The sequence below is a fragment of the Lithobates pipiens genome, unplaced genomic scaffold (genome assembly GCF_037356315.1).
Source record: "Lithobates pipiens isolate NorthernLeopardFrog02 unplaced genomic scaffold, aLitPip1_a1.2 Scaffold_8, whole genome shotgun sequence".
NCBI classification, from domain to species: Eukaryota; Metazoa; Chordata; class Amphibia; order Anura; family Ranidae; genus Lithobates; species Lithobates pipiens.
In genome coordinates, this window is record NW_027507903.1 from 537,398,623 (window position 1) to 537,426,361 (window position 27,739).

Genomic DNA, 27,739 nt, shown 5'->3' on the forward strand with positions numbered 1-27,739 from the left:
GCCAGGTGGTCCCTTCAGTCCCCTCCTGGCTTGCCTTCCTCCCATTCCACAGACCTGCACCTGAGGCTCTGGCTGCTCCATTCGCTTGCACCATGACTTCATGCGACACACTGCCAGCACAGTCCGAACACACAGTAGCAGGCACTCAGATGGTCTTGGCCATACGTCACAGCCATATTTTTTACTGGCAACCTTTTTCTTTCACTGGCATTTACTGGCAGGAGAAAAGTGCCCATTTTTTACTGACTGCCAGTAAAAATACTGGCGGTTGGCAACACAGAGTGCGACTTGAGCATATGCAGTAGGAACCGCCTGTGAAGCCTGAAGGCTCCACTGCTGGACTGCCGGTTACCCTTAGTTGGAATAGCGAAGCCTGCACCCAATCCGATGGACAGGGGGGGTGGGCCAACATTGCATGCTTCCTGGACAGATAAGTGTCCTTATTAAAAGTCAGCAGCTACAGTACTTGTAGCTGCTGACTAAAAAAAACCAAAAAATTTTTGCGGCTGGAACTTCTCTTTAAAGAAATTTTGTTGCTCATCTAAGCCAATTTCTCAGTTCTAATAAGAATCAGGAACACACACCAGCATTGCTAGCCACATGACTAAAGTGGCTATAGATTATTTGAATCTCGGTAGGTTCAGCAGTTTTGAATTATCTATGGGTAGCCTGAATGTACAGCCAGCATGTCAGATTTGTGATTATTGCCACCTGCTATAGCCACTAGCAATAATCACTGTGTCCTCCCCGCATGGACAGCTCCTTGTGCAAATGGTGTGAATTTCTCTCAAATTACTGGGGCAGAAATGTTAAAATAATATTATACGTGAGTGACAGAGAATGTCGAAGGTCCCCAAACCTTTCAATAGAAAATGTGTTTCAAGGCTGAATGATGTATAAAACAGCAGCAAGAAGCTTGGCGACCTCTGATTATCTGGGCCAGTTGTGCCACTTGCCCCTGCAGTTTTTCTAGTTATGATTTGATGTTTACTGAACCAGTCACAATGAGCTGCAATCTAAAGTGTTCAACTGAAGACAACATGATAGTTTCCTTATGGGCAGAGTTCACATTGTATTATAAATTAGATATTTATTGATCTCTACACATACATACTCCTCTTTTTTTTAACTCGCTAGTACTGATAACCTACCCTGACCCTCTAAGGTTGATTCATGCAGGCCAAAATCAGTGCAAATTTCTTTGGTTGCAGGAAAAAATTTCTCATGATTGCCCTATCAACAAAGTCAGTGTTGACAGGGGAATCCCTCCTGCCAAGCAATTGTTTTCAGTGAATATTGCTAGCGGCTATAGCAGCCGCTTGCGATAATTGCAAGCAATTCCGGCAGGCTGGTTGTACCCAAGTTTATTGATCAATCAATTTTGTACATTCAGCCTGACCATTAATGGTTTGAATCTCGGCTGGTTCCTGCTGAACCTTCTGAGATTCGAACCATCTATGACTAGCCTTACAAAAACTGAAAAGTGCAAAAACTGGTACAGCTGTCCATGGTAGCCAAACACCTTCTAACTTCAGCTTGTTCAATTAAGCTTTGACAATAAAACCTGCAAGCTGATTGATTACTATGCAGAGCTGCACCAGATTTTGCACACTCCAGTTTTAGTAAATAACCCCCACTGTGTTGTACACACAACTCCAAGCGAAAATTCAGTTTTACCCTTTTATACACACATATGAAACTACTATGTGAAAATGTTGGAGAAGACAGCTGCCATGTTATAAAACATTATAGATTATAAAGAAGATTTTAATTGAGTGCCATCATGTTTAAAAAGTTACGGCACACTGCTAGAGACTGTTGTCACGTTTTAGAAGATGGTTAGAGAATGCTACTCTTTTATAATGTTCTTAACCTAAGCCAAAGCCAAGCTTTCTTGCATACTTGGCATGTTAACTATGTAGCAATCATGTCCCAATCCAGTTCTCCGTGGTACAGCAACCTGTTCTGCAAACTGATTAATCTAAAGCCTGGTATGAATATCAGCCAGTTCATCAGAAAACAGCCGAGATTTGGCCTGTGTGTACAGCAGCCTGTCTGACAGTAGTTGGCTAGGCTGCTGTTGATCGGGCATGCTGGATAAACAGCTGGCGATCAGCATCCGATCAGCACTCGCAGCCAATGCCTATTTGACCTGCCCAATCCCTACTCTACATTGTGAGTATTCCATGAGTATCCAACTCACACAGGGCTCTATTTTATGGTGTGCAAGTAAGGAGCTCAAAGAAATTGAGTGAATGTCACCTGAGCTGTGAAAACCTTTTGTTCTGTACCGGGAAACCCCTACAAATGAATCATGTTGGCCATGTCATAATATATCAAATAAGATACAGATAGATAGAACAGTTTCCATAAATGGAACATGTTTTTCTTTCTTACATCTACAAAAGAGCTGGGCATAGTGTCTTCTTCAGTGCAATTTTTAGCAATAATCAAAGTGCATTAATCCATAGCAAATTATCAGGTAGAGCAGAACAAGATGATCATGAATTCTGTGTTTCACACATTGTCTTCGCACTTTTTACTGGAACAGCTTGTTTTTTTGCTTGGAGCTTTTTTGTAGGAAAATTTTAGTGGAAACAGCTGTCCACCGTTTCTCTGTAAACAGATGTGAAATGGCGATATTCTTCCCAGTAGCGATTAGGCATGCTGAAAAAACAGAACCCATTTGAGCTCACCCTTAGCCGATTTTAAGCAGCTGTTCAGCTGGTTGTGTGAGAGTGTATGAAAACCTATCAAGTAAGTTGTTTTTCAGCCGTTGCCTTAAAAACTGCCTACACCTGGTCTACAGCTGTCAGTGATTCAATCTGGGGAAAATTCATCAATAGGACTAAAACAAAAATAAGCACAAATAGTGAATACAGAGAGTTTTTTGGGGTAAGAGCCGGTTCACACAGGGGCAACCCGGGATCCGACTTCAGGTCCCCCCAAGTCGCGCGGTTGAGAAAATCAATGGTAGTGAATAGAGCCGTCTTAATGTACACTACAGCAGTCGCTCCGACTTCAAAAAAGGTTCTTGTACGAGTTCAACCCGACTTCTAGTCAGATCTCCATCTATATTGAAGCGACAATGTCGCCTCTCTAATATTAAAAACCGGCATGGGTTCACCCTCCAAGGGCAAACCAGGACCTTAGGTCTGGTATGGATTCCATGCTGGGACTTTGACATCATAAGGGGCGAGGTCACCATGTGAGATCACCCGGTGACCACGCTCCATGCCTAAATAAGTCGCCGCGCACCTTGCACACAGCATTACAGCGGGAGAGAGCGTCGTGTCAACATTGGAAGAAGAGAGAAGAGGGAAGAAGGGTGGAGAAGCCCGGGCCAACCCTAGTAAAAGAACTGTAAGTAGATAGCGGAGGAGCCCGGCAGAAGAACCGGAGACTGGGAGAAGAGCCCGGAGACCGGGAGAAGAGGCTGGAGAGCGGTGGAGTCGGAAGAGACCTCCGAAGTCGGAAGAAGACCTCCGGAGCTGACTAATAAATTACTTTAAAAACCTGTAGTGTGTTTTTTTATTGACACTTTTTTCCCCAGGTGAATGGGTAGGGGTACGATGTACCCCATACTCATTCACATGGGGTGGGGGGCCAGGATCCGAGGGCCCCCTTTTTAAAGGGGCTCCCGGATTCCGATAAGCCCCCCACCCGCAGACCCCAGCAACCAACGGCCAAGGTTGTCGGGAAGAGGCCCTTGTTCCTGCAGCCCCCCCACCCTAAAGCACCCAACCCCCCATGTTGAGTGCATGCGGCCGGGTATGGTTCAAGGGGGGTGCTCGCTCCTCCCCACCCCCTTTTCTGACCGGCCTAGCTGTGTGCTCGGATAAGGGTCTGGTATGGATTTTTGGGGGACCCCATGCTGTTTTTTTGGTGTAGGGGGTTCCCCTTAAAATCCATACCAGACGGGCCTGGTATGCACTTGGAGGGGAACCCATGCCGGTTTTTTTATTTAAAATTTGGAGTGGAGTTCCCCCTCGAGAGCTGATTATTCTGTGATTGGCCATGGCCAAAGTCGCTTGGCCTGGGGGCAACTTAAAGTCGTGTTATAAGTTGCCCCAAGTCATGTTGAAGTCACCCCAAGGCATGCTGTTTTTCATACTCAAGTCATGTCCAAGTTGCCTCCAAAAGTCGCGCTGGAAGTCGTGTTGCCCCTGTGTGAACCGGCTCTAACAGCCCAGCGCTGCATGTTGACACTATTATCTCTATGGAGGCAGTTTAGTAAACTACATTTGGAAATGTGCAATGTCAGAGTCTGTAATGATAGACACAATTTAGATATTAGTACTGCTGTGCACAGTTAGTCTGGCATAATTGCATAGTAATGAAACTGATCACTTTTTTTTTTACAAAGTGACATGCAAAAATGGTAATGGAAATTAGTTTAGGAGAAAGCACAAAATATGCAACTCAATAGACCTTTTTTTTTACATTAGAATGTGCCATTGCAACAATTTCTGATGAGCCCAGAAATATTAATATAAATTTAAGAATATTGAAAATTATTTTTGAAAATCACATTAACATATTAAACAACATGAGATTTTAGTGGTTGGATTTACACAGGCATTTTTTTAGGCAGGCCATAGACGGTGCAAATTTCATTCCTGCTACCATGGGTTTCAGAAAAGAAATTTGCACGATTTCCCCATCAACACAGACAGTGCTCAACACAGACAGTGCTCAACACAGACAGTGCTGACTGGGGAATCCCTCCTGCTGAGCATTTGTCTTCTCTTGGTGGTGAGCGGGGGTGGGCAGGGGAAGCTGTCCCCGCCAGGAGAAGACAGTGATTATTGCTAGTGGCTATAGCAGCCACTAGCGATAATTGGAAATGAATCCAGCAAGCTGGTTGCACCCAGGTTGATTTATCAATCAACTTGGTACATTCAGCGTGCCCACACACAATTAAAATCTTGGTTCCTGCTGAACCGGCTGAGATTCCAACCGCCTATGGCCAGCCTTACTCACACTGAAAAAGAGCCAAATGTCAACTTTATCCTGGAAGTGATTTGAAGACCCAATCACCACAGGCAACCAGAACACACTGCCTCCCTATGAGACCTCCTTCCATGTATGCTGGGCTCCGCTGTCCCACCTGAAGGTCCGTGCCTGGGCCGGCATGGTGGGTGCCACTGGATAAGGTGGAGGAAGCTCAGCGCAACATCAGTTTGCCGATTTTCCTCTGGTGAATGAACCAACTAATGTGTATTATGTTACTTCCTGGTTGACAGCTTTCATTCCCTGAGTGCGCTGGCCAGGGACGCAGCTAGTGGAGCATAAACTGTGCTCCACTAACTAAACTGAACCAATCGCTATAGTATATATTTGCTATCACATAGGACACTATTGGTTCCCTACGTGATAACATAAACAAAAAAAAATAAAGAAAAAATTAAAGTGACATAAAATAATTTCTGTCCTCATGTACACACACACATTCATACATAAACGCATGTGCTAAGATTTGGCTATATTGGAAAGCGAGGATTGTGCTGCACAGGTCAGAGTGAGAGCAATACTTTTAGGTCCATTATTCACGATTAAAAATGACCTTTAAAATGTTGCCTATGGATCATTTCATACTGAAATTGTTGCCATTTCACAAGCACACATAATTTTAGGCATATACCTGTTGGGTATCTATTTACGCAGCACAACCTTATTTATATTTTCCCAAAAATGGGTACTGTATTGCGTTTGTGTGCACTAAAATTAATTTAAAAAAAATATTTTTTCAGAAATTGTCAGTGCTCAGACCATACACCGCACACTGCATCAAATTGGTCTGCATGGTTGTTGTCCCAGAAGGAAGCCTCTTCTAAAGACAGTTTGCTGAAGCATGGATTACTGGAACTATGACCTGTGGTCTGATGAGACCAAGATAAACATATTTGGTTAAGATGGTGTCAAGCGTGTGTGGCGTCAACCAGATGAGGAGTACAAAGACAAGTGTGTCTTGCCTACAGTCAAGCGTGGTGGTGGGGGTGTCATGGTCTGGGGCTGCATGAGTGCTGCAGGCACTGGGGAGCTACAGTTTATTGAGGGAACCATGCATGCCAACATGTACTGTGACATACTGAAGCAGAGCATGATCCCCTCCCTTCGGAGACTGAGCCACAGGGCAGTATTCCATCATGATAACGACCCAAAACACATCTCCAAGATGACCACTGCCTTGCTAAAGGAGCTGAGGGTAAAGGTGATGGACTGGCCAAGCACATCTCCAGACCTAAACCCTATTGAGCATCTTTGGGGCATCCTGAAATGGAAGGCGGAGTAGTGCAAGGTCTCTAACATCTACCAGCTTCATGATGTCATCATGGAGGAGTGGAAGAGGACTCCAGTGGTAACCTGTAAAACTCTGGTGAGCTCCATGCCCAAGAGAGTTAAGGAAGTGTTAGAAAATAATAGTGGCCAAACTAAATATTGACACTTGGGGCTCAATTTGGACATTTTCACTTAGGGGTGTACTCACTTTTGTTGCCAGTGGTTTAGACATTAATGGCTGTGTGTTGAGTTCTTTTGAGGGAACAGCAAATTTACACTGTTATACAAGCTGCACACTCACTAGTTTACATTGTAGCAAAGTGTAATTTCTTCAGTGTTGTCACATGAAAAGATATAATAAAATATTTACAAAAATGTGAGGGGTGTACTCACTTTTGTGAGATACTGTAAGTATTTGTGATTTCTCTCTGACTTTGCTGGATGCATGCATTTTCCTGGTCAGTGACTCAGAAAGTAGTGAAGTTATTACAGTGCATTGAAAAAGTATTCATACCCCTTGAACATTTTCCACATTTTGTCATGTTACAACCAAAAGGGATTTTATGTGATAGACCAACACAAAGTGGCACATAATTGTGAAGTTGAAAGAAAATGATAAATGATTCTCAAAATGTATTACAAATAAATATGTGAAAAATGTGGCATGCATTTGTATTCAGCCCCCCCTGAGTCAATACTTTGTAGAACCACCTTTCGCTGCAATTACAGCTGCAAGTCTTTTTAGATATGTCTATACCAGCGTTGCACATCCAGAAAGTGAAATGTTTGCCCATTCCTCTTTGCAAAATAGCTCAAGCTCTGTCAGATTGGATGGAGAGCATCTGAACAGAAATTTTCAAGTCTTGCTACAGTTTCTCAATTGGATTTAGGTCTGGACTTTGACCAGGCCATTCTAACACATGAATAGGCTTTGATCTATTCCATTGTAGCTCTGGCTGTATGTTTAGGGTTGTTGTCCTGCTGGAAGGTGAACCTCCACCCCAGTTTCAAGTCTTTTGCCGACTCCAACATGTTTTCTTCTAAAGCCGCGTACACACGGGGCGGACTGTCTGGCCAACTTAGTCCGTCAGACAATCCGACGGACAGTCCGTCATACTTTCGAATGAACGGACTTGACCACACACACCACTTTTTGAGCGGACTAATACGGCGTACTAAGTCCGCCATACTATCCGCCCTACTTTTGAAATGAACGGATTCGCCCACACACGCGGAGGAAAGTCCGCTCATTTCGAGCGCGTCTCCAGGTAGGCGGGGCCCGCGAAGGAGACGTCGCTGGCCCCTCCGCCTGGTATGGACTTAAAGGGGAACCCCAACGCCGAAAAAAATCGGCGTGGGGGTTCCCCCCAAGTCCACAACAGACCCTTGTCCGAGCACGCTACCCGGCCGGCCAGGAAAGGGGGGGCGAGCGAGCGCCCCCCCCTCCTGAGCCGTACCAGGCCGCGTGCCCTCAACATGGGGGGGTGCCTTGGGGAAGGGGGGGCCGCGTGGCCCCCCCACCCCAAAGCACCTTGTCCCCATGTTGATGAGGACAAGGGCCTCTTCCCGACAACCCTGGCCGTTGGTTGTCGGGGTCTGCGGGCGGGGGGCTTATCGGAATCCGGGAGCCCCCTTTAATAAGGGGGCCCCCGGATACCGGCCCCCCACCCTATGTGAATGAGTATGGGGTACAATGTACCCCTACCCATTCACCTGTAAAATAAAAGTACCAAAAAAAACACAACACACGAGATAAAATACTTTATTGCACAGCTCCGGGGGTCTTCTGTCTTCGGGGGTCTTCTCGCCGGACTCCTCCGCTATCTTCTTGTAGCTCTTTTGCTAGCGGAGGAGTCCGGCTTTCTTCCTCGCCGCCGGCCTCTTCTCCCGACTTCGGGGGTCTTGTCCCCCTCTTCGGTTCTTCTGCCGGGCCACCGCGCCTTCTTATAGCTCTTTTACAGGCGGTGGCCCGGTCTTCTGTCGCGGCCGTCACCGCCGCCTTCCGTTCTTCTTCTTCTTCTTCTTCTCCAGGAGATGTTGCCTCGACGATCTCTCCGGCCGGAATTCCAGGGACGCACTGCGTGGCCACTTATATAGGGACAAGGGGCGGTGTCACATGGCTTTATGTCACATGGGTTGGTGTCACATGGTGACCCCGCCCCCTTACGATGTCATAGTCCCCATGTGACATCAACCCATGTGACCAACCCATGTGACATAAAGCCATGTGACACCGCCCCTTGTCCCTATATAAGTGGCCGCGCAGTGCGTCCCTGGCATTCCGGCCGGAGAGATCGTCGAGGCAACATCTCCTGGAGAAGAAGAAGAAGAAGAAGAACGGAAGGCGGCGGCGACGGCGGCAACAGAAGACCGGGCCACCGCCTGTAAAAGAGCTATAAGAAGGCGCGGTGGCCCGGCAGAAGAACCGAAGAGGGGGACAAGACCCCGAAGTCGGGAAAAGAGGCCAGCGGCGAGGAAGAAAGCCGGACTCCTCCGCTAGCAAAAGAGCTACAAGAAGATAGCGGAGGAGTCCGGCGAGAAGACCCCCGAAGACGGAAGACCCCCGGAGCTGTGCAATAAAGTATTTTATCTCGTGTGTTGTGTTTTTTTTGGTACTTTTATTTTACAGGTGAATGGGTAGGGGTACATTGTACCCCATACTCATTCACATAGGGTGGGGGGCCGGTATCCGGGGGCCCCCTTATTAAAGGGGACTCCCGGATTCCGATAAGCCCCCCGCCCGCAGACCCCGACAACCAACGGCCAGGGTTGTCGGGAAGAGGCCCTTGTCCTCATCAACATGGGGACAAGGTGCTTTGGGGTGGGGGGGCCGCGCGGCCCCCCCTTCCCCAAGGCACCCCCCCATGTTGAGGGCACGCGGCCTGGTACGGCTCAGGAGGGGGGGCGCTCGCTCGCCCCCCTTTCCTGGCCGGCTGGGTAGCGTGCTCGGACAAGGGTCTGTTGTGGACTTGGGGGGGACCCCCACGCCGATTTTTTTCGGCGTTGGGGTTCCCCTTTAAGTCCATACCAGGCGGCGGGGCCAGCGACGTCTCCTTTGCGGGCCCCGCCTACCTGGATACCTGCTCGAAATGAGCGGACTTTTCTCCGGGCGGGAAAAGTCCGCTCATTTCAAAAGTACGGCGGACTGGCACACACACGGGCAGATTGTCCACCGAAATACGAGTCCGACGGACAGTATTACGCAAATTCCGAAATACTTAGTCCGCCAGACTGCATGCTGAAAAAGTCCGCTGAAGCCCACACACGAGCGGACTGTCCGCTGAAATGTGTTTCGGCGGACTAAGTAGGCCAGACAGTCCGCCCGTGTGTACGCGGCTTAAGATTGCCCTGTATTCAGCTCCACCCACCTTCCCATCAACTCTGACTAGCTTACATGTCCCTGCTGAAGAGTTCGTTTTCCACCACACAGCGTTTTGCTTTTAGGCCAAAAACTTCAATGTTGGTCTCATCTAACCAGAGCACCTTCTTCCACATGTTTGCTGTGTCCCACACACGGCTTCTCACAAACTGCAAACGGGATTTATTATAGCTTGCTTTCAACAATGGCTTTCTTCTTGCTACTCTTCCATAAAGGCCAGATTTATGGAGTGCACAACTAAGGCCGCGTACACACGCGCGGACTGTTCGCCCAACTTTGTCCGCTGAACAGTGTTTGGGCGGACAGTCCGCTCGTGTGTGGGCTTTCAGCGGACAGTTTCAGCGGACAGTTTGACGAACAAGGTTTTACGGAATTTCCGAAAAACTGTCCGCTGAAACCTTGTTTCAGCGAACAGTCCGCTCGTGTGTAGGCTTGTTCGTCAAACTAAGTTCCGCGCATGCTCAGAAAGGATTTACACGCCGAAAGTTATAATGCAGTGTATAGGACGTCGTATTTTTCGTCCCGTCGTACGTGCCGTTCACGTCATCGCGCACGGTTTCAGCAAACTGTTCGTCCGTCGTGTGTGGCCATGTCCGTCCATGCTAATTTTGAGCGGACTGTTTGCCGAAACTGTTGGACGGACAAAGTTGGGCGAACAGTCCGCGCGTGTGTACGCGGCCTAATAGTTTTCCTGTGGACAGATTCTCCCACCTGAGCTGTGGATCTCTGCAGCTCCTCCAGGATTACCATGGGCCTATTGGGTGCTTCTCTGATTAATGTTCAATTTGCCCGGCCTGTCAGTTTAGGTGAACGGCCATGTCTTGGTAGGTTTGCAGTTGTGCCATACTCTTTCAATTTTTAGATGATGGATTGAACAATGCTCCATGAGATGTTCAAAGCTTGGGATATTTTTAATAACCTAACCCTGTTTTAACCTCCCTGGCAGTATGATTATTTCAGATTTTTGATTCTTAAAGTGGTACAATGTTTTGCATGGAAATTTGGCTTTTTATATTGTAGGTCTGTAATTCTTAGAAATAACTCACTTAAATTTGTCCAAACCAGAGTCTAGTAGACATCCCGGGTATGATAAAATTTGAAAAACAAAATCATAAATTAAAATATAAAATATAAAATAAATAACTATAAATAATTATACCAAATAATAATATAATAATAACAATTATTCAATAATGTAATCAAATCAAAAACACTGAAATTTACTCAGTTGCAGAACTGTCACTGTCATTGCTTTTCAGTATTTGATTATTTGATGACGGCTCTCCCCAAAAATCACTATCGCTCAATTCTGCGAGTGATTCTAATTTATTATCGCTGTTTTCTAGCTGGTCTAAAACCACTTTTGATGTAAAGGGACAGTTTTGGTTGCTATGGACAATCTCCAGTTTCCAGGCAGAAAGAACAGTTTTTATAATATAAAACTACGTGCAGGGCACTGGACAGACCACTAGGGACAGAGGGATGTGAAATAATTTCATACAGTAATGTAATCTGTAACAGTGTACTGTATGCATAGTGTGTGTTTCACTTTTTGAATTTGGCGCCGTTCTCCGTCCCCGTGAGTCGCAACGCTCGCAGGGAACGGAGCTTAGCTCCGTGACACATCGAGCGGAGGATGACCCGCTCACACAGCGGGGAGACATCACTGGATCCTTGGGATGCGATCCCAAGTCTGGCTCGGGGTTACTGCTTTTGGTTCTGAAATTCCACCCCGAGCCAGACTCGGGAATACCGCCAGGGAGGTTAAACTTCTCCATAACTTTAGCCCTGACTTGTCAGGGGTGTTCCTTGGCCTTCATGATGCTTTAGTGATTTGTTCACTAAGGTTCCTAACAAACCTCTGAGGGCTTCACAGAACAGCTGTATTTATACTGAGATTAAATTACACACAGCTGAACTCTATTTACTAATTAGGTGACTTCTGGAGATAATTTGCTCCACTAGATTTTAGTTAGGGGCATCGGAGTAAAGGGGGCTGAATACAAACACATGCCACACTTTTCAGATATTTATTTGTAAAAAAAAAATTGAAAACCATTCATCATTTTCTTCTTCTTCACAATTATGTGCCACTTTATGTTGGTCTATCACATAAATTACTAATAAAATACATTTACATTTTTGGTTGTAACATGACAAAATGTGAAAAATTTCAAGAGGTATGAATACTTTTTCAAGGCACTGTAAATCAGCAGATCGCAAGGAAAGAAATGTTTTGAGATGATGCTCCCTTATTTCAGCACAAGTTACCTTTGAGGCAGACTTACAACATAAACATATTGCATTGACATGGCAGATCAGAATGTGGAAACCTGCCATACTGTTAATGAAACGCTGTGTGTTTCCAATCTCTAGTTTAAATAGAAAAACAAACTTCAGTATGTAAATCACGAAAAGTTATATAAAGGCAGTTGCAAGGTTTTGCAGTAACTGGCTAGAAAAGGACTAACTTCAGCATGGTAGAAGGTTAGATATACTTAATTCTAACCCTCATGGCATTCCAAAAATAGGGTCATTTCAGAAATGTCGCTGTAAGGTCATTGTGAAAAGGTCAGGGTAACTGAACCAGCCAGCTGAGAGGGGGGTGTACAGGGTCTGACCTAGCAGGACACCTAAAACTGGCATGGTAGAGGTGCTCACAGCCCAACAATGTGCACTATTTATATGTGTCCTTCAAGGCAAAAGGTGCCTTTATATTTTAGTTACAAGTCCTTTGCACATACATTGGGAGTCCAAGTCATTTATACATTTATTTTTTTCTCAGACGCTAAAAGTGGATCTTGCTGGTTTCTTTGTATCTCTATTTTATGTCCATGGTGTGTTTGTTTGCATTACCATATGTGTTTTTCACATTCAAGGGAACCTGTAGTGTACTTGTAGTAGAACAATATTAAACAATATTGTTCTATTGTTATATTGAGGGAACAGAAAATGCACACTGTTATTATACAAGCTGCACACTCACTACTTTACATTGTAGCAAAGTGTAATTTCTTCAGTGTTGTCCCATGAAAAGATATAATGTAATAACATTTACAAAAATGTGAGGGGTGTACTGACTTTTGTGAGATACTGTAGGTGTGCACCAATCCTTAGTAAATCAAGAATCTATTTCTTCATTCTCTCCCAGCAGAGAAAAATGTAATCACAATAACTGTGCATCATTACTAAGCAGGCAGCATTGTACGCATAAATGGCTGTCCTGTTCACATCGATATGTTTGATATATACAAAAACAAGTTTTTATCTTTGTACACATTGATGCAATTATTTACACATTCATGTATAAATAAAGACCTTTCGAAATACATTATACCCTGTTTCCCCGAAAATAAGACAGTGTCTTATATTCATTTTTGCTCCCAAAGATGTGGTAGGTCTTATTTTCAGGGGATGTCTTATTTTTCCATGAAGATTAATACGGTACACATTTATTGATTCCGCCCCCTTCTGATCCTCCTGTGCCATTTTGATCCCCCCCCCCTCAAATCCACCCTGTGTCATTTTAAGTGAGCCCCCCTCCCCCCACGTCTGTGCCAGTGGATTATTTAGTCTCCCCCCCCCCATCTTCACCAGACATCCCCCAGCCTTTACCAGACAATCGCCCCCCCCCCACCTCAGTCACCCCTGTGTAGCTGTGGAGGCCAGATTACACACAATGTGCCCGACTCCTGCCCAGCGCGACTCACTGTCTAATTGTGAGTCAGTCAGACTCCGTCAGGGCAGAGCGAGCAGCAGGCGGCAGAAAGTGGCAGCCTGTGCTGGCAGCGGGGCGGGCTCTCTGATGACGGGTGACATCACTCATCAGCAAGAGAGCCAGACGCAGCTCACTGATTTAAAGAGTCCGCGCACCTACCTGCCTGAACAGCTCCAGCTGCGCTGCAGCCAATCAGTGAGTTGCGTGGCGGCGCCCACCGCTATGGTCCAGAGGAGTCAAACACCTTACGGTAGCTTCATGGGCCTTATATTCAGGGGTGGCCTTATTATCGGGGAGACCTTATTATCGGGGAGGCCTTATTATCGGGGGGATACCTTATATTACAGCGAGAGGGAAAACTGGAAGTAGGTCTTATTTTCGAGGGATGTCTTACTTTCGGGGGAAAGACGGTAGGCTTTTTATAGCAGAGTGCATCCCAGTTTGCACTTCACTTTTTAAACTACATTGACCCAGTCCTGTTGTCTGTTCAACTCACTTCTCTCTCCACGGTGTTGTCACCCAGCCACAGGTCTATAATATTCTATTTAATATATAAGTAAACAGCATTATTATTTCCAAATGTCCTCGTAATGTCGGTAGGATGATTTGATGGAAGAGTGCTGAGAGCCAATGCTATGTACAATATAATTCTACAACACTTGTAATATGCTTTCCAACTGGATTTACTCTATATATTCACTTTTCGTGAAATAATAATTCTAGTCCGGGGGAATAAACATGGTTAGGGTTAAACGTTAGGCATGTGTGCTGTCCAGTAATACAGCACTGAAATATTCTATAACAGGCCTAATTCATGATAACTAAAAAAAGATAAAATAATACATATACTTCTCACCTTCCAGGTGCTTGACGATGCCTCTCAAGCTGTTACCATGAGCTGCAATTAGCACTCGTTTTCCAGCACGGATCTGTGGGGCGATCACATCATTCCAGTAAGGAAGGGCTCGAGCAATTGTGTCCTTCAGACTCTCACATGATGGCAATTCAGATGCACTGAGGTCAGCATAGCGCCTGTCCTAAGGGGAACATAAAAAAGAAAAACTGGTATTTATTTGCATAAATAGTTATGTCCAAATGTAATTATGGGGAATGAACAACTAGCAAGATTGTTTTATGACATATAACAATCTTTCTTGCAGATAATTTAATGAATGGCAACAGTACTGTTTCCTTGTGTAATAGTTTAAAGCAGCCTTTCTCAACCTTTTCAACATAGAGGAACCCTTGAAATAGTTTTCCAGTCTCAGGGAACCCCTGCTAAAAATGAGATATCTACAACTCATGATACATTAGTGTGGTGGTCAGTAAGAGGAGTGGTCCTTACACTTGTGGTCATTGGGAAGAATTACCTCCTTACAGATAGCTAAAAAGATCAATGGTGTGGGTGGGAACTAATCTGAGAGGCAGAAATGGCCCAATGCTGAAGGAACCCCCAGCAACCTCTGAAGGAACCTTAGGGTTCCACAGAACCCTGGTTGAGAATCACTGGTTTAAAGCCTCTAAATTTAGTACTTTAGAACTACCACTGTATTTGTTGTACTCAATATATTTCTCTAAACATGAGGATACTCAGTGGATCGTGTAAGCTTCCTATGATTTTTAACGTTTGAGACTTCACTGGAACATTACCCAGAAGTAATATCACCCAGGGCAAATTTATTACAGCTAAGTACATTTATGCAGTAATCAATTTCTATTTTTAGCTCTGATCGCTGTATAAATGTCAATGGTCCCAAAAACACGTATTGTGATTTTGTTTATCAAAAATATGTAGAAGAATACATATTGGCCTAAACTGATGAAGAAATTCGTTTTTTTTACATTTTTTGAGGGATATTTATTATAGCAAAAAGTAAAAAATATTGTTTTTTTTTTTTCAAAATTGTCAACCATGTGAATAAATAAAAATAAATAAAAGCCAAGAAATGACATAAACATTACTCAAAAAAGTGCACAAATATATAAAGTTCAAATATATACTGTAAAGTTCAAAAGAATTCTAAATATATATAACAAAGTCCTGAACAATGCAAAAAACAATATACACTGTATAACAAAATGTGCAGAAAGTATGTAACTCAATCACAAAAATAAAATCAATCAAAAAATGAATACATAGTCCCACAAAAAATGGACAAAAAAGAATAAGAAAAACATATATAAAAAAAGTCCCAATGATTAATCGATGAAATCCAGTGAAGAAAAGTATTCACAGCGTTCATGAGAAAGGTAACACTCAGGTAGCTTGCTCAAAAGTAGGATGATATGTTTCAGCTCTGTGTATCACCTGAGGCTAGTCACTTCACTGGGTGTTTACAACCAATTAAAGGGCTCTTTCACACAAGACGGATCCGTGCTGATCTGCACTGTGGACATCTGCTTGCTCAGCGAGGATTGCTCCGTCGATTCCTGCTGAGCAGGAAGATGACAGGTCCGTCTCTGCACACTGGGAGATTGGAAGACTACAGACTGCAGAGTCCGTCGTCACCCAATCCGATCAGCAGACGGATGGAAAAGTAGGTTTTTCCTCCGTCACACTTTTTCGGATCAGAGTGGGTCCGATTTCAGCAGACATGTCACCGCTGACATCTGACGCTCCATAGACCTCTATGGAGCATCCGTTCAGGTCTGCCTAAAAAAACTGCCAGGCGGACCTGAACGGATCAGTCATGTAAAAGAGGCCTAAGTCAGTTAGGCCTCATGCTTGTGACTGGCTTAAAAAACAATGGCACATAACCCTCTTTGTAGTAGGAAGCACAGAGAGTAAGCAAGGAACCCTAAGGTCAATTGATACTGTGGTGTAAAAGTATGTGATTCCATTTAGACTTGTTAACCTGTCCTTGCACCAATAAAGGGGTTTACTTCCGCTTTAACGTAATTGCTGTCCCGCATTTGATACAGATGTCCAATTCCAATGTCTGTCAAATTTGGTAACCGCCATGTTGCAGATCAAGTTAGGGTACAGAGTTGTCCATGCATGGCCCAATTCTGCCATCCAGAGACCCTTAGGCTGGGTTCACACTGCTGTGGTTACGAGATCAGATGTGATTCGCACCACACTGCAGTGCAAATCACATCCGATCTCTGTGCGATGCGAGTTCAGCCATACAGATAGTATGGCTGAATTCGCATTGCATCCGGCTCAAACTCGCACAGGACCCTTTTTTTGGTCCGCAGCAGAATCGGATTGCATGGGTGTTCACACCATGCGATCTGATTCCTGTCCGAGTTTGCAGATCGCACTGCGATATGCGAACTGATCTGGGGGTGTCATTAACTTTTCACTGACACTCCCAGCAGTTCGCATAGGGCAGTGTGAACTGCCGCCGGGAGGCATGCGATGCGGGAACCCGCAGCGGATTCACAGCTTTCCCGCATCGCAGCAGTGTGAACCCAGCCTAAAGGACAGTGAAATCCAGGTTTCACAGGCAAAAGAAGCTAATGCTTGCCATTTGCCATCACAGTCATATGAACTTCTTGGCACCTGTAACTGTGAAATAACATTAGGCCCAATGGACTTAATGCTCTCAGATGATTTTGTGTCAGTCAATAAAATGGAACATTGATTAGTGTAGCCACTGCTCTAAGGGAATTTAGAAAAAAATCTGCTGAAATGTGCCTTTCTCAAAGCAGCATAGCAGAAATCACAAGATGTAAATAGCATTTAATATCTATACCCAAATGAGCCTCCTGGTGTAACTTTGTGGTGCAGAGGAATTAACTTGAATACTGTATATACTTGGTAATGGCCTTTTTATTTATGACTCAGATTCCATTATGAGGAGGAGATGCATATTTTAATTGGCTTTGCATTCATGTGCTAAACGTAATAATTTTGCTGCAGTCAATGGTTCGCCTGTGCTTTTAACAGCCTCTTCATGCTCACAGAAGCCCTTATCACTCCCAAAGGATAAATTAGGGGGCTGTTGCCTAATGGAAAAACATCCAAATGCTTAACAACAGACTAAGCAGTTGTGGTGTAGACTAATTGCTTCTTTAAAGTCAGAAATTATTTGATTGTTTTCTACAGAACTTTTGATTGATGTATTTTGAGTGAATGTTTTACCCTGTAATTTGTCTTTGAAACATACTCTTCCTATACTACTGTCTTTATCTCTTGAGTGAGGTCTTTGTGATCATAATACCTGTAGCACCCTGATAGTAAACAGGGTTGCTAACAAATTTAGCTGTTCACTGGCTGTTTCCCTAACTCTGGATTTGATGCACCTCTCTCTTCTGTCGCTGGGTCGCAATGTTGCCTTTGGCAGTAGAATGATAAGGGTATAGTCCAGACTAGGAGGGAATAGGTTGACTCGTCTCCTTGGTCCCGTAGCCTGCTGGGAGCGCCTATTTATTTGGGAGAAGTCAGGTGATCGGGGGTTCTGTGCCACCTAGACCGCTGTCTGGGAGGACGTGTGTTACGAGGCTCTGGGTTGCTAGGCCAGAAGCATGAGGCCTATCCTGGGATCACCTCGCTGCTAGGCTGTCTGAGGCCTATCCAGGTTTGAGAGAAGCAGCGCGGGGTTGAAACTTTTGGCTGGAAGCCCAACCAAGTTTCAGAGCTTCCATCGGACAGGGAACCGCATTGTTGCCAGCTGTGAGGGAGAAGCAGTTGCCACATGAGGCGACCACTCCTGTTACCAGAGGCATGTGAGGATCAAGGTCAGAGATAAAGGAGACACAGTCGCCATTAAGACAAATCTCTCTGGTGCGAGGCTCTGTGAGTGGGTGGCCAATTAGCGGGTGGCCCGGTGCCCGCCCTGCAAACTGGCAGTTCCGCCATCACTCACTGTGCAGGCAGCAGAGAGATTACATCATCTCTCTGCTGCCTGACTAAAACTGGGAAACAGATGTGACAATCCCCATTCCCCACCTTAGCAGGAAAGTGACAATCCGCAACTTGTGGCAGGTGATGTGGCAAATGGACAATCCGCAATGTGTGGCAGGTGACGTGGCAAGTGGACAAGGTGCTTATTCAAGATTTGCCAGTACATGGCCCCGTCTATCGTCCCTTTGATGCAAAAAAGTTGTCCTGGCCCCTTAGCAGAAAGACACCCCCAAATCATAATGTTTCCACCTCCATGTTTGACATGGTGTTTAGACATGTGCAGAACCGGAACTTTTATTTTGTTTAATTTCGGATAGATTTGTTACTTATTTTATTTTGTTATAGAATTAATTTAGTTTGGTTTCAGAATTAGTTAAAATGTGTTCCATTTATTCATTTTCTAACTAATTCAAACTTAATTCTAACTTTTCAGAATGATTAGAATTTGGATTGGTCAAAAAATGATCAACCGGTTTGAATTCTTGAATTCTGCGTGATTTTCCGGCAATATAAAACTGTAAAAAAAAAAAATGGCATAGGGTCCCCCCTCCCCCAGTCTATACCAGGCCCTTAGGCCGAAAAAAAACAGCGTAGGGCTCCCCCCAAAATCCATACCAGTGTCTTATCTGGGCATGCATCCTGGCTGGTCAGGAAGAAGGGGGGACAAGAAAGTGCACCCCCCCTCCTGAACCATACCAGGCCACATGTCCTCAACATCGGGGGGTGGTCATTTTGGCCAGGGGGACTCTGCCCCTACCCCAAAGCACCTTGTGGGGACAAGAGCCTCTTCCCGACAACCATGGGCTATGGTTGTTGGGGTCTGCGTGTGGAGGGCTTATTGGAATCCCCAGATCCCAACCCCCCCTTATGTGAATGGGTATCGGGTATATCTTACCCTTACCCATTTACCAAAAAAAGTGTAAAAAAGTTAGAAAAACAGGAGGCAGTTCTTGACAAATCCTTACTTAGAAGAAATTAAGTGAATAGGTATCGGGGTACATTGTACCCTTACCCGTTTACCAAAAAAATAGTAAAAATAGAAAAAAAATGGAAAAGACGCTTCACCCCCTAAGAGGTCTCCCAACGTATGAGCTCTCTCTTAGTGTTTGACATGTGACATGAGAAGGGGGCGGTGCCACCGAGTGACATACCCGGGTGGCCCCACCCTTGCCTATAAAAGAGCTGTCATAGAGAGCTCATATGTTAGGAGACCTCTGAGGAGGCGAAGCATCTTTTTCTTACTTTTTGACACTTGGGTGAATGGGTACGGGTAAGGCCCGATAAGGCCCCCACCCGCAGACCCCATCGACATGGGTACAAGCTAATTTGGGGTGGGGTACCCCAAAGCACCAACCCCCCATGTTGAGGACATGTGGCGTGGTATCAGGAGGGGAGGGCCCGCTCACTTGTCCCCCCCCCCTTCCTGACCAGCCAGGCTGCATGTTCGAGTAAGGGTCTGGTATGGATTTTGGGGGTACCCCATACTGTTTTTCTTTTTAATTTTGCCATGGACTGGGGGAACCCTATGCCACTTTTTTTTAACATTTCTCTATTACCGTGCAATTGCTGGCATTCTTTTCTTTAACCACCTCAATACAGTGCACTTACACCCCCTTCCTGTCCAGACCAATTTTAGCTTTCAGCGCTCTCACAGTTTGAATGACAATTACTAAGTCATGCAACACTGTACCCATATGAAACTTGCGTCCTTTTTTTTCACACAAATAGAGCTTTCTTTTGGTGGTATTTAATCACTAGTGTTTTATTTTTATTTTTTGTGCTACAAAATAAAACAAAACGTAAGCTTTGTAAAAAAAAATGCCTTTTTCTTTGTTTCTGTCAAAAAAATTGCTAATTAGTAATTTTTCTTCAGAAATTTTGGCCAAAGTGTATACTACTACATATCTTTGGTAAAATAACCCAAATTTGTGTATATTATATAGTGTATACAAATTAGTGAATATTATTTGGTCTTTGTGAAAGTTATAGAGTCTACAAACTATGGTGCCAATCACATCTGATCAGGCCTTCAGTACATCAGGTGTATCTAATTTCTTGAGACACAAACAAGTCAGGAAAGTGCAAATACCTCCCAAATGACCCCTTTTTAGAAAGTAGACATTCCAAGGTATTAAAGTGGTGTTGCCACCAAAAAATAAAACAGTGTTTAAAAATCTTTAAAAAAATAAAAAATAAATAATTGGAAAAAAAATTTTTTACTCACCTCTAAATACCTGTTGCTAGGGGGTCCCTTGTAGTCTGCCTTCTTCCTTGCCCGGGCTGGTGACATCACTTCCCCTCACACTGCATAGTCATCTGGGACCTGTCACGTGTCCCAGATGACTGTGCAGCGTATCAGGGCACCCTGCGCCGCTCGCGCATGCGCAGTGGTTGCCCGGTTGTGAAGCCACAGGCGGGTGCCCGCAGTATGAATGACGATGCCGCGAGTGGAGCAGGGAACGAGGGGGGCTTCGTTTCCCCTGCATCGCTGGACCCCGGGACAGGTAAGTGTCTGATTATTAAAAGTCAGCAGCTGCAGTATTTGTAGCTGCTGACTTTTAATTTTTTTTTTTTAGGGGCACCCCACTTTAAGTAAGTAGCATGGTGAGTTTTTTAAGTTGTCATTTTTTCCCACAATTCTTTGCAAACAACAAATTACACCCCAAAATATATTCTGCTACTCTTCCCGAGTATGGCGATACCACAGCCTGGCCACATACAGAGCACCAACATTGAAGTAGCACCTTCAGGAGTTCTACGAGCAAAAATGACACATCTCATTTCTCAACCACCTATTACAATTTTGGAGCACCAGGACAATGGAATTGCCCACAAAATTACCCCCATTTTGGAAACAAACACCTCAAAGTATAATCTATGAGGCATAATGAGTCTTTTGAACGGTTCATTTTTTTCCAGAAGTTTTTGGAAAATGTGGGAAAAAAATGAAAACACATTTTTTTTTTTTACACAAAGTTGTCCATTTATAAGATATTTCTAACACATAGCATGTATATAGCAAACATTACACCCCAAAATACATTCTGCTACTCTTCCCGAGTTTGGCGATACCACATGTGTGAGACTTATACACAGCCTAGCCACATACAGAGGCCGAACATTGAAGTAGTACCTTCAGGTGTTCTACGAGCATAAATTACACATCTCATTTCATTCCTACATATCACACTTTTGAAGCACCAGGACAGTGGAATTACTCACAAATAACCCCATTTTGGAAAGAAAACACCCCAACGTATATTCTGTGAGGCATGGGCTGCAAATATTTGTAAATGATATGTGGCGCTACCTCACTTAACTGTAATAATTAAATTAGTGAAAAAATTATAAGTGAAAAAAATTATTAATCACCACATGTATATGATATAGTGCAATATATATCCTTAATAATACAAATAAAGTGCAATAGTGGTAAATGTGCAAACATATGACAGAATATTGTGCAAAACAACTTATAAAGTGCAGCAAGCTTGCACATTTACCACTATTGCACTATTGCACTTTATTTATATTATTAAGGATATATATTGCACTATATCATATACATGTGATGATTAATAATTTTTTTCACTTATCATTTTTTCACTAATTTAATTATTACAGTTAAGTGAGGTAGCGCCACATATCATTTAGAAATATTTATTTTACTGTGCTGAGATCACCTTCATATGTTGGCAGCTTCTTGATAATTTCTTTAGGTATTTGGTTGTGTGCACTAGTACCCTCCCTATTTATGGGCTGCAAATAAGTACTCGGGTACTCTGATGGGCTGCAGATAGGTACTCGGGTACTCTGATGGGCTGCAGATAGGTACTTGAGTACTCTGATAGCCTGGTGACAGGTACTCGGGTACTCGTATGGCCTGGTGACTGGTACTCAGGTACTCATATGGACTGTGGCAGGTACTCTGGTACTCAGATGAACTGTGACAGGTACTCAGATAAACTGTGACAGGAACTCAGGTACTCATATGAACTGTGACAGGTACTCTGGTACTCAGATGAACTGTGACAGGTACTCATATGGACTGTGACAGGTACTCAAATGAACTGTGACAGGTACTCGGGTACTCAGATGGACTGGGACAGGTACTCGGATGGACTGTGACAGGTACTTGGGTACTCTGATGGACTGTGACAGGTACTCAAGTACTCTGATGGACTGTGACAGGTACTCAGGTACTCTGATGGACTGTGACAGGTACTCAAGTACTCTGATGGACTATGACAGGTACTCGAGTACTCGGGTACTCTGATGGACTATGACAGGTACTCGAGTACTCGGGTACTCTGATGGACTGTGACAGGTACTCTGATGGACTGTGACAGGTACTATGATGGGTGGTTACAGGTCCTCTTTATTGGGGGGGACAATCAGTGTGATTGGTGTGTACTGTAAGTGGTAACGAGATATTACCGTAATCTCCTGAGAACCCGGTAACATCTCGTTACCGCGGTTTGCTGCTATTTAGTGATTGGCTGTGAAAGGATCACAGCCGATCATGTGGGTAAACAGCTGGCCAATGGCTGTTTACCAGCCTCAGTGATAACCAGTATTCCCGGGAACACGTCGCCACCAACGTGCACGCGCATTGTGCACGCGATCGCACGCATGCGCCATGCACAATGGGGTGGAACAGCCATGCTCAATGGCTGTTCATCCCCCTCGGTAGTGAGTGGTGTCTCCGTTCCCTGTTTAAATGGGAGGCCGTCCTATGACGCCCTCCCGCAACGAGAGCCGTGTCGCCTGGCCGTCATTTGACAGCTGGCAGTCGACAAGCAGTTAACATTCATCTGTCAGTGGAGAAGCCAGCTGACAGATGATGACTCATGGTTGTTAAGGACGTGAACAGCCGGCTTCCTGGCCCTCTGCATAACAACCAGCTATTTCTTCACACAGAATTTGAATTGGTCGATCATTTTTTGACCGATCCAAATTCTAATTGTTCTGAAAAGTTGGAATTTGTTAAAAAATTTATTAACAAAGCAAATTTTAATGGATTTCAACTAAATTTGTTACTATCCCTTACTATTTCATTCAGAGATTCGGATACATCTAAATCTCAGAATAACCAAAAATGCATCCGAATTTATATTTGGACCGGAACTAATTACACATGTCTAATGGTGTTCTTGGGGTCATAGGCAGCATTCCTCCTCCTCCAAACACGGCGAGTTGAGTTGATGCCAAAGAGCTTGATTTTGGTCTCATCTGACCCCAACATTTTCACCCAGTTCTCCTCTGAATCATTCAGATTTTCATTAGCAAACTTCAGACAGGCCTGTACATGTGCTTCAGACTGAGGGAGATTGACAGTTATTTTTTGTTTCTTCCATTTGCGAATAATCGCACCAACTGTTGTCACTCTCCCACCAAGCTGCTTGGTGATGGTCTTGTAGCCCATTCCAATCTTGTCCCTGACATCCTTGGACAGCTTTTTTTTTTTTTTAACAGGAGAGTCTTGGACAGCTCTTTGGTCTTGGCCATGGTGGAGAGATTGGAATATAATTGATTGCTTCTGTGGTCAGGTGTCTTCTATACAGGTAACAAGCTGATATTAGGAGCACTCCCCTTAAGAGTGCTCCTAATCTCAGCTCGTTACCTGTATAGAAGACACCTGGGAGACAGAAATCTTGCTGATTGATAGGGGATCAAATACTTATTTCACTCATTAAAATGCAAATCAATTTATAACTTTTTTATGGATGTGTTTGTTGTTATTCTGTCTGTCACTGTTTAAATAAACCTACCATTAAAATTATAGACTGATAATTTCTTTGTCAGTGGGCAAATGTACAAAATCAGCAGGGGATCAAAAACATTTTCCTTCACTGTACCTGGTCTGTGTAATGGTTTTGCACAGAACAGCCCCAATCCTCCTCTTCTCAGGTCCCCCACCCTCACTCCTGTGCCCACCAAGCCAAAAAGACAAAATTATGTGCCGCTCAGGTATAGAGGTAAACTAGAGTACTGTGAGTGCAGTCAGGGACAGGGAGCTTGACCTAGCTCCAAGCTGCAGCAATGTCAAGAGAGGTAACCACACATTAGAAAGCAAACCCATGTGCATGAAGTGAGATGAATGGCAGCCTCAGTACGGACTCCAGCCAGGCCACTTAATCATGATTAAGCTCCAAGATGCCAAGTGAGGCCAGGCTGGAACCTGGGCTGAGGCTGCCATTCATCTCACTTCATGCACATGGGTTTTCTTTCCGATGTGCGGCTTATGGATTTCCTCTCATGACATTAGCATAGCAAGCCGCTTGCTATCAGGGCACTCGTGCAGGCCCGCTCCTGATCAGGCTCTGTGCGCTGAGCACTGCTCAGCCTCACCCCCCCGCTCCCTCCTCATTGGCTGTGATTGACAGCAGCGACAGCGAATGGCATAGTCTGTGAGGAGGGAGAGAGGTGAATACACTGCTCTCGTGCACATCACTGGATTGAGATCGGGCTCAGGTACGTATAAGTTAGGGCTGTGGGGAGGGAGCTGCATCCTGTCAGTAACTAAATCTAGTGGACTGAGACCTGGGTTTTCAAATTCTACAGGCAACCCCTATGTTGGTAGGTGAATCATTCTAGTCTAAGGCTGGTGATAGACTGATCAAAATTCCTGCTGAACCGTCCAAATGTTCATCCATCTATGGGCAGGCTAGTTGTACCGAAGTCTATTTAGTACAACCAACCTGTTGGGTTGTCAGAACAACCAGCTTGTCAGAATACAATTGCACATGTGGGAGGGATTGAAGGAAAGAACATTGCTCGATTTTCTTTCCTTCCACTCCTGGTTGAAGGAAAGAAAATTGCATAGTCTATGGCTTGCTTAAAGTGCTAATAAACTCTTCTTTTTGACTTGTACTTGCAGGGAAGCCTATAATAAGGCTTACCTGTAGGTACAGTGAATATCTCCTAAACCTGCACCGTTTAGGAGATATTCACACTGCATGCAGCTAGTGATGTCACCAGCACATGCGCTCTGAAAGGACAGCATACCTGTGCCATCCCTTCAGAGCTTCGTGCCGCAGCCTGTCACCAGATGTGGAATGTCACTTGCCACACCACCTGTTACATTGCCTGTGGCAGAATAGCAGCAGAGGATCTGGCTGTAGAATGGAGAGGAAAATGGAGGCTGTCATTGCTCATTCTGAAAATGTCAGGTGCCTGGCGGCCATGCTAGTATGAACCCCCCCCCCCCCCCATGTAGATCTGAAGCTGTGCTGTCACTGGCTACACGCTTCTCCCAGGCATGGAGGATCAGACCCCAGGGACAGCCAGGCACTCAGCATTTGCAGGGTGATCACTGCCAGACATCCAGCAAGCACTGTGAGTGGAGCGCCCCTTGTGGTAGGTCAGGCAGACAGCTGAGGGGGTGAACTACAAGTCCCAGCACACCCCATCCTGTACTCCCACACACAGCTCACCTATCCCTGATGATGTCACATCTCTGTTATCACCCCTCTGGATGTAGCAGGATGTCTCCCTCCTCATGTTACAGCTGGTCTCATCTGGCAGAGGGAGAGTCCGGGACTCCTTCGGCTGTCACTCTCTGGCTTCGCCCTTGGCCATTCCTGATTAACTTTTGGGGTGGGGGGATCTGTGCCCGCTGAACACGGAGAGCTCTATGCTCAGTTTTCTCACAGCGAGAAGCCGCAGGAGAACGGTGATGCGGGGTGGGCAGTAAGAGATGATGCAATCTCTCTGCTCCCGCCGCACCTCTGACACTGAGGCTGACAGAACACCGGCTTTGAGGGCGGAAGAGCGGAGATACGGGGGAGGGAGGGGAGAGATGATGTCATCTATGCTTTCTCGCCCGCCCGCTTCTTCCATCCACCCAGCTCTCTCTTTCATGCCGCCTGCCCAGGTGTATCATGCCGACCACTCGCACCCGCAGCTCGGCTGCAGAAAGGCCATGGCCTGGTAGTGACGACCCCTGCATTAAAGTGAAAAACCTTCTGTGCTTCAGCTGCCCCCCGTACACCCCCCCCCCCCCATTTTTTCTTACCTGAACCTGATCGATCCAGCGATGAGCACAAGCCCAGCAGCTCATTGGGTAAATTTATGTCAATCAAAACAAGTGTTGCAGGGGGCGGGCCAAACTCTGCTGTTTGTGTCAATAGATGCAGCAGCGGGACTCGTGAGCACGCCCACATGGGTGCCCCCATGGAAAGTGGCTCTCCGTGTAGGCACCCAATGAAGAGGAGAAACCAGGAGCGCTACCGGGGTACCCCAAAAAAGGAGGATCTGGGCTGCTCTGTATAAAACAAACATGTTTGTTATTTAAACAAAAAATAAAACAAACCTTTACAATCACTTTAACACTGTTAAGGCTGCGTTAGAGCTCATCTTTAAATCATCAAAAAACTTATCATATCTCACTGAATATTACTGGTCTCAGGGCTTTTTTTTTGCTGCCATAATGAGAGGTGTTTTATTAGATACAATCCAATGTGAAAATCTTACAATGCAATATAAAATGTCCTTATGTGTACTCACGGCATATACTGTATATAATGCCACTGATATACAGTGAAAATTATGCTGTGCATACTTAATCTTTAGTTATCACTCAGGGGTAAGAACAATTTTATGTATCTAATGGAGAAAGGAAGGCATCAGAAGTGAAGAGTGCTATTAGTAATCAGACATAAGTTAATGCAGTTTCTTACCTTACTGATGAGCTTGTAGTATGGGTGGTCTTCTCCCATTGGTGGTGGAGGGACATCAAAGGATCTCCTCCAGATCTTCACCTGTTCTTCTCCATGCTTTTCAGCTGTTTCTGCTTTGTTGAGTCCTGTCAGGCCTCCATAGTGACGTTCATTAAGCCTCCAGGATCTGTACACTGGCAGCCACATCTGGTCTGTGCCATCCAGTATATACCACAGGGTGTGAACTGCCCTCTTCAGAACTGATGTGTGGCACACGTCAAACTCCATTTTTGCTTCTTTAATTGCCTGAGCCCCCCTTTTAGCCTCATCTCTTCCCTTCTCACTCAAATCAGCATCATGCCAGCCACAGAACCGGTTTTCTTGGTTCCAGGAGCTTTCTCCATGTCTCACAATTACCAGACGGTGAGGCATTGTAGATGTTGAACCTAAATGTATGACTAATGTATGGATCAATAAACTGTGTACAGCTTTTATCACAAGGGGCTAATATCCACTAAATGTACTTCGTGGCTTGAATGTGGGGAACAAACCTGTGGAGTAGTCAGATGTCCTGGTCCCTGAAATGGCCCCTAGTCGCACTTAGTATATCAGTCTTATATATCCAGAGGAAAACTATCCCAGTATCCAATCAAGCTGCAGCAACAGGTGTCCAATGGCAGCAGCAGAGAGGGGGAGAGAGGCCCTAAAATAGCTTTACCCTTACAGTGACAGCTGAGGCTGACCTTTAACAGGACAACTGCAGAGATACCAACTAAAGGTCATTCTACCTTTTATGTTGCAAAAAGCATGCAAGCAATCACATTCATTATTGTCCTTAATCTAGTATTACT

The 27,739-nt window shown here is 44.9% G+C and overlaps 1 protein-coding gene across 1 annotated transcript in view; it reads right to left on the reverse strand.

Moving 5' to 3' along the window:
- Nucleotides 1–27,495, reverse strand: part of PGAM2 (phosphoglycerate mutase 2) — a 48,120-nt gene extending 20,625 nt beyond the window's left edge. Inside the window, exons 1-2 of the mRNA XM_077469637.1 lie at nt 26,910–27,495; nt 14,236–14,416 (exon numbers count right to left, since the gene is read on the reverse strand). Of these exons, the coding sequence (XP_077325763.1) occupies nt 14,236–14,416; nt 26,910–27,320 (592 nt within the window). The 5' untranslated portion in view covers nt 27,321–27,495. The remainder of the gene's footprint in view (nt 1–14,235; nt 14,417–26,909) is intronic.
- Nucleotides 27,496–27,739: the final 244 nt, after the last annotated feature.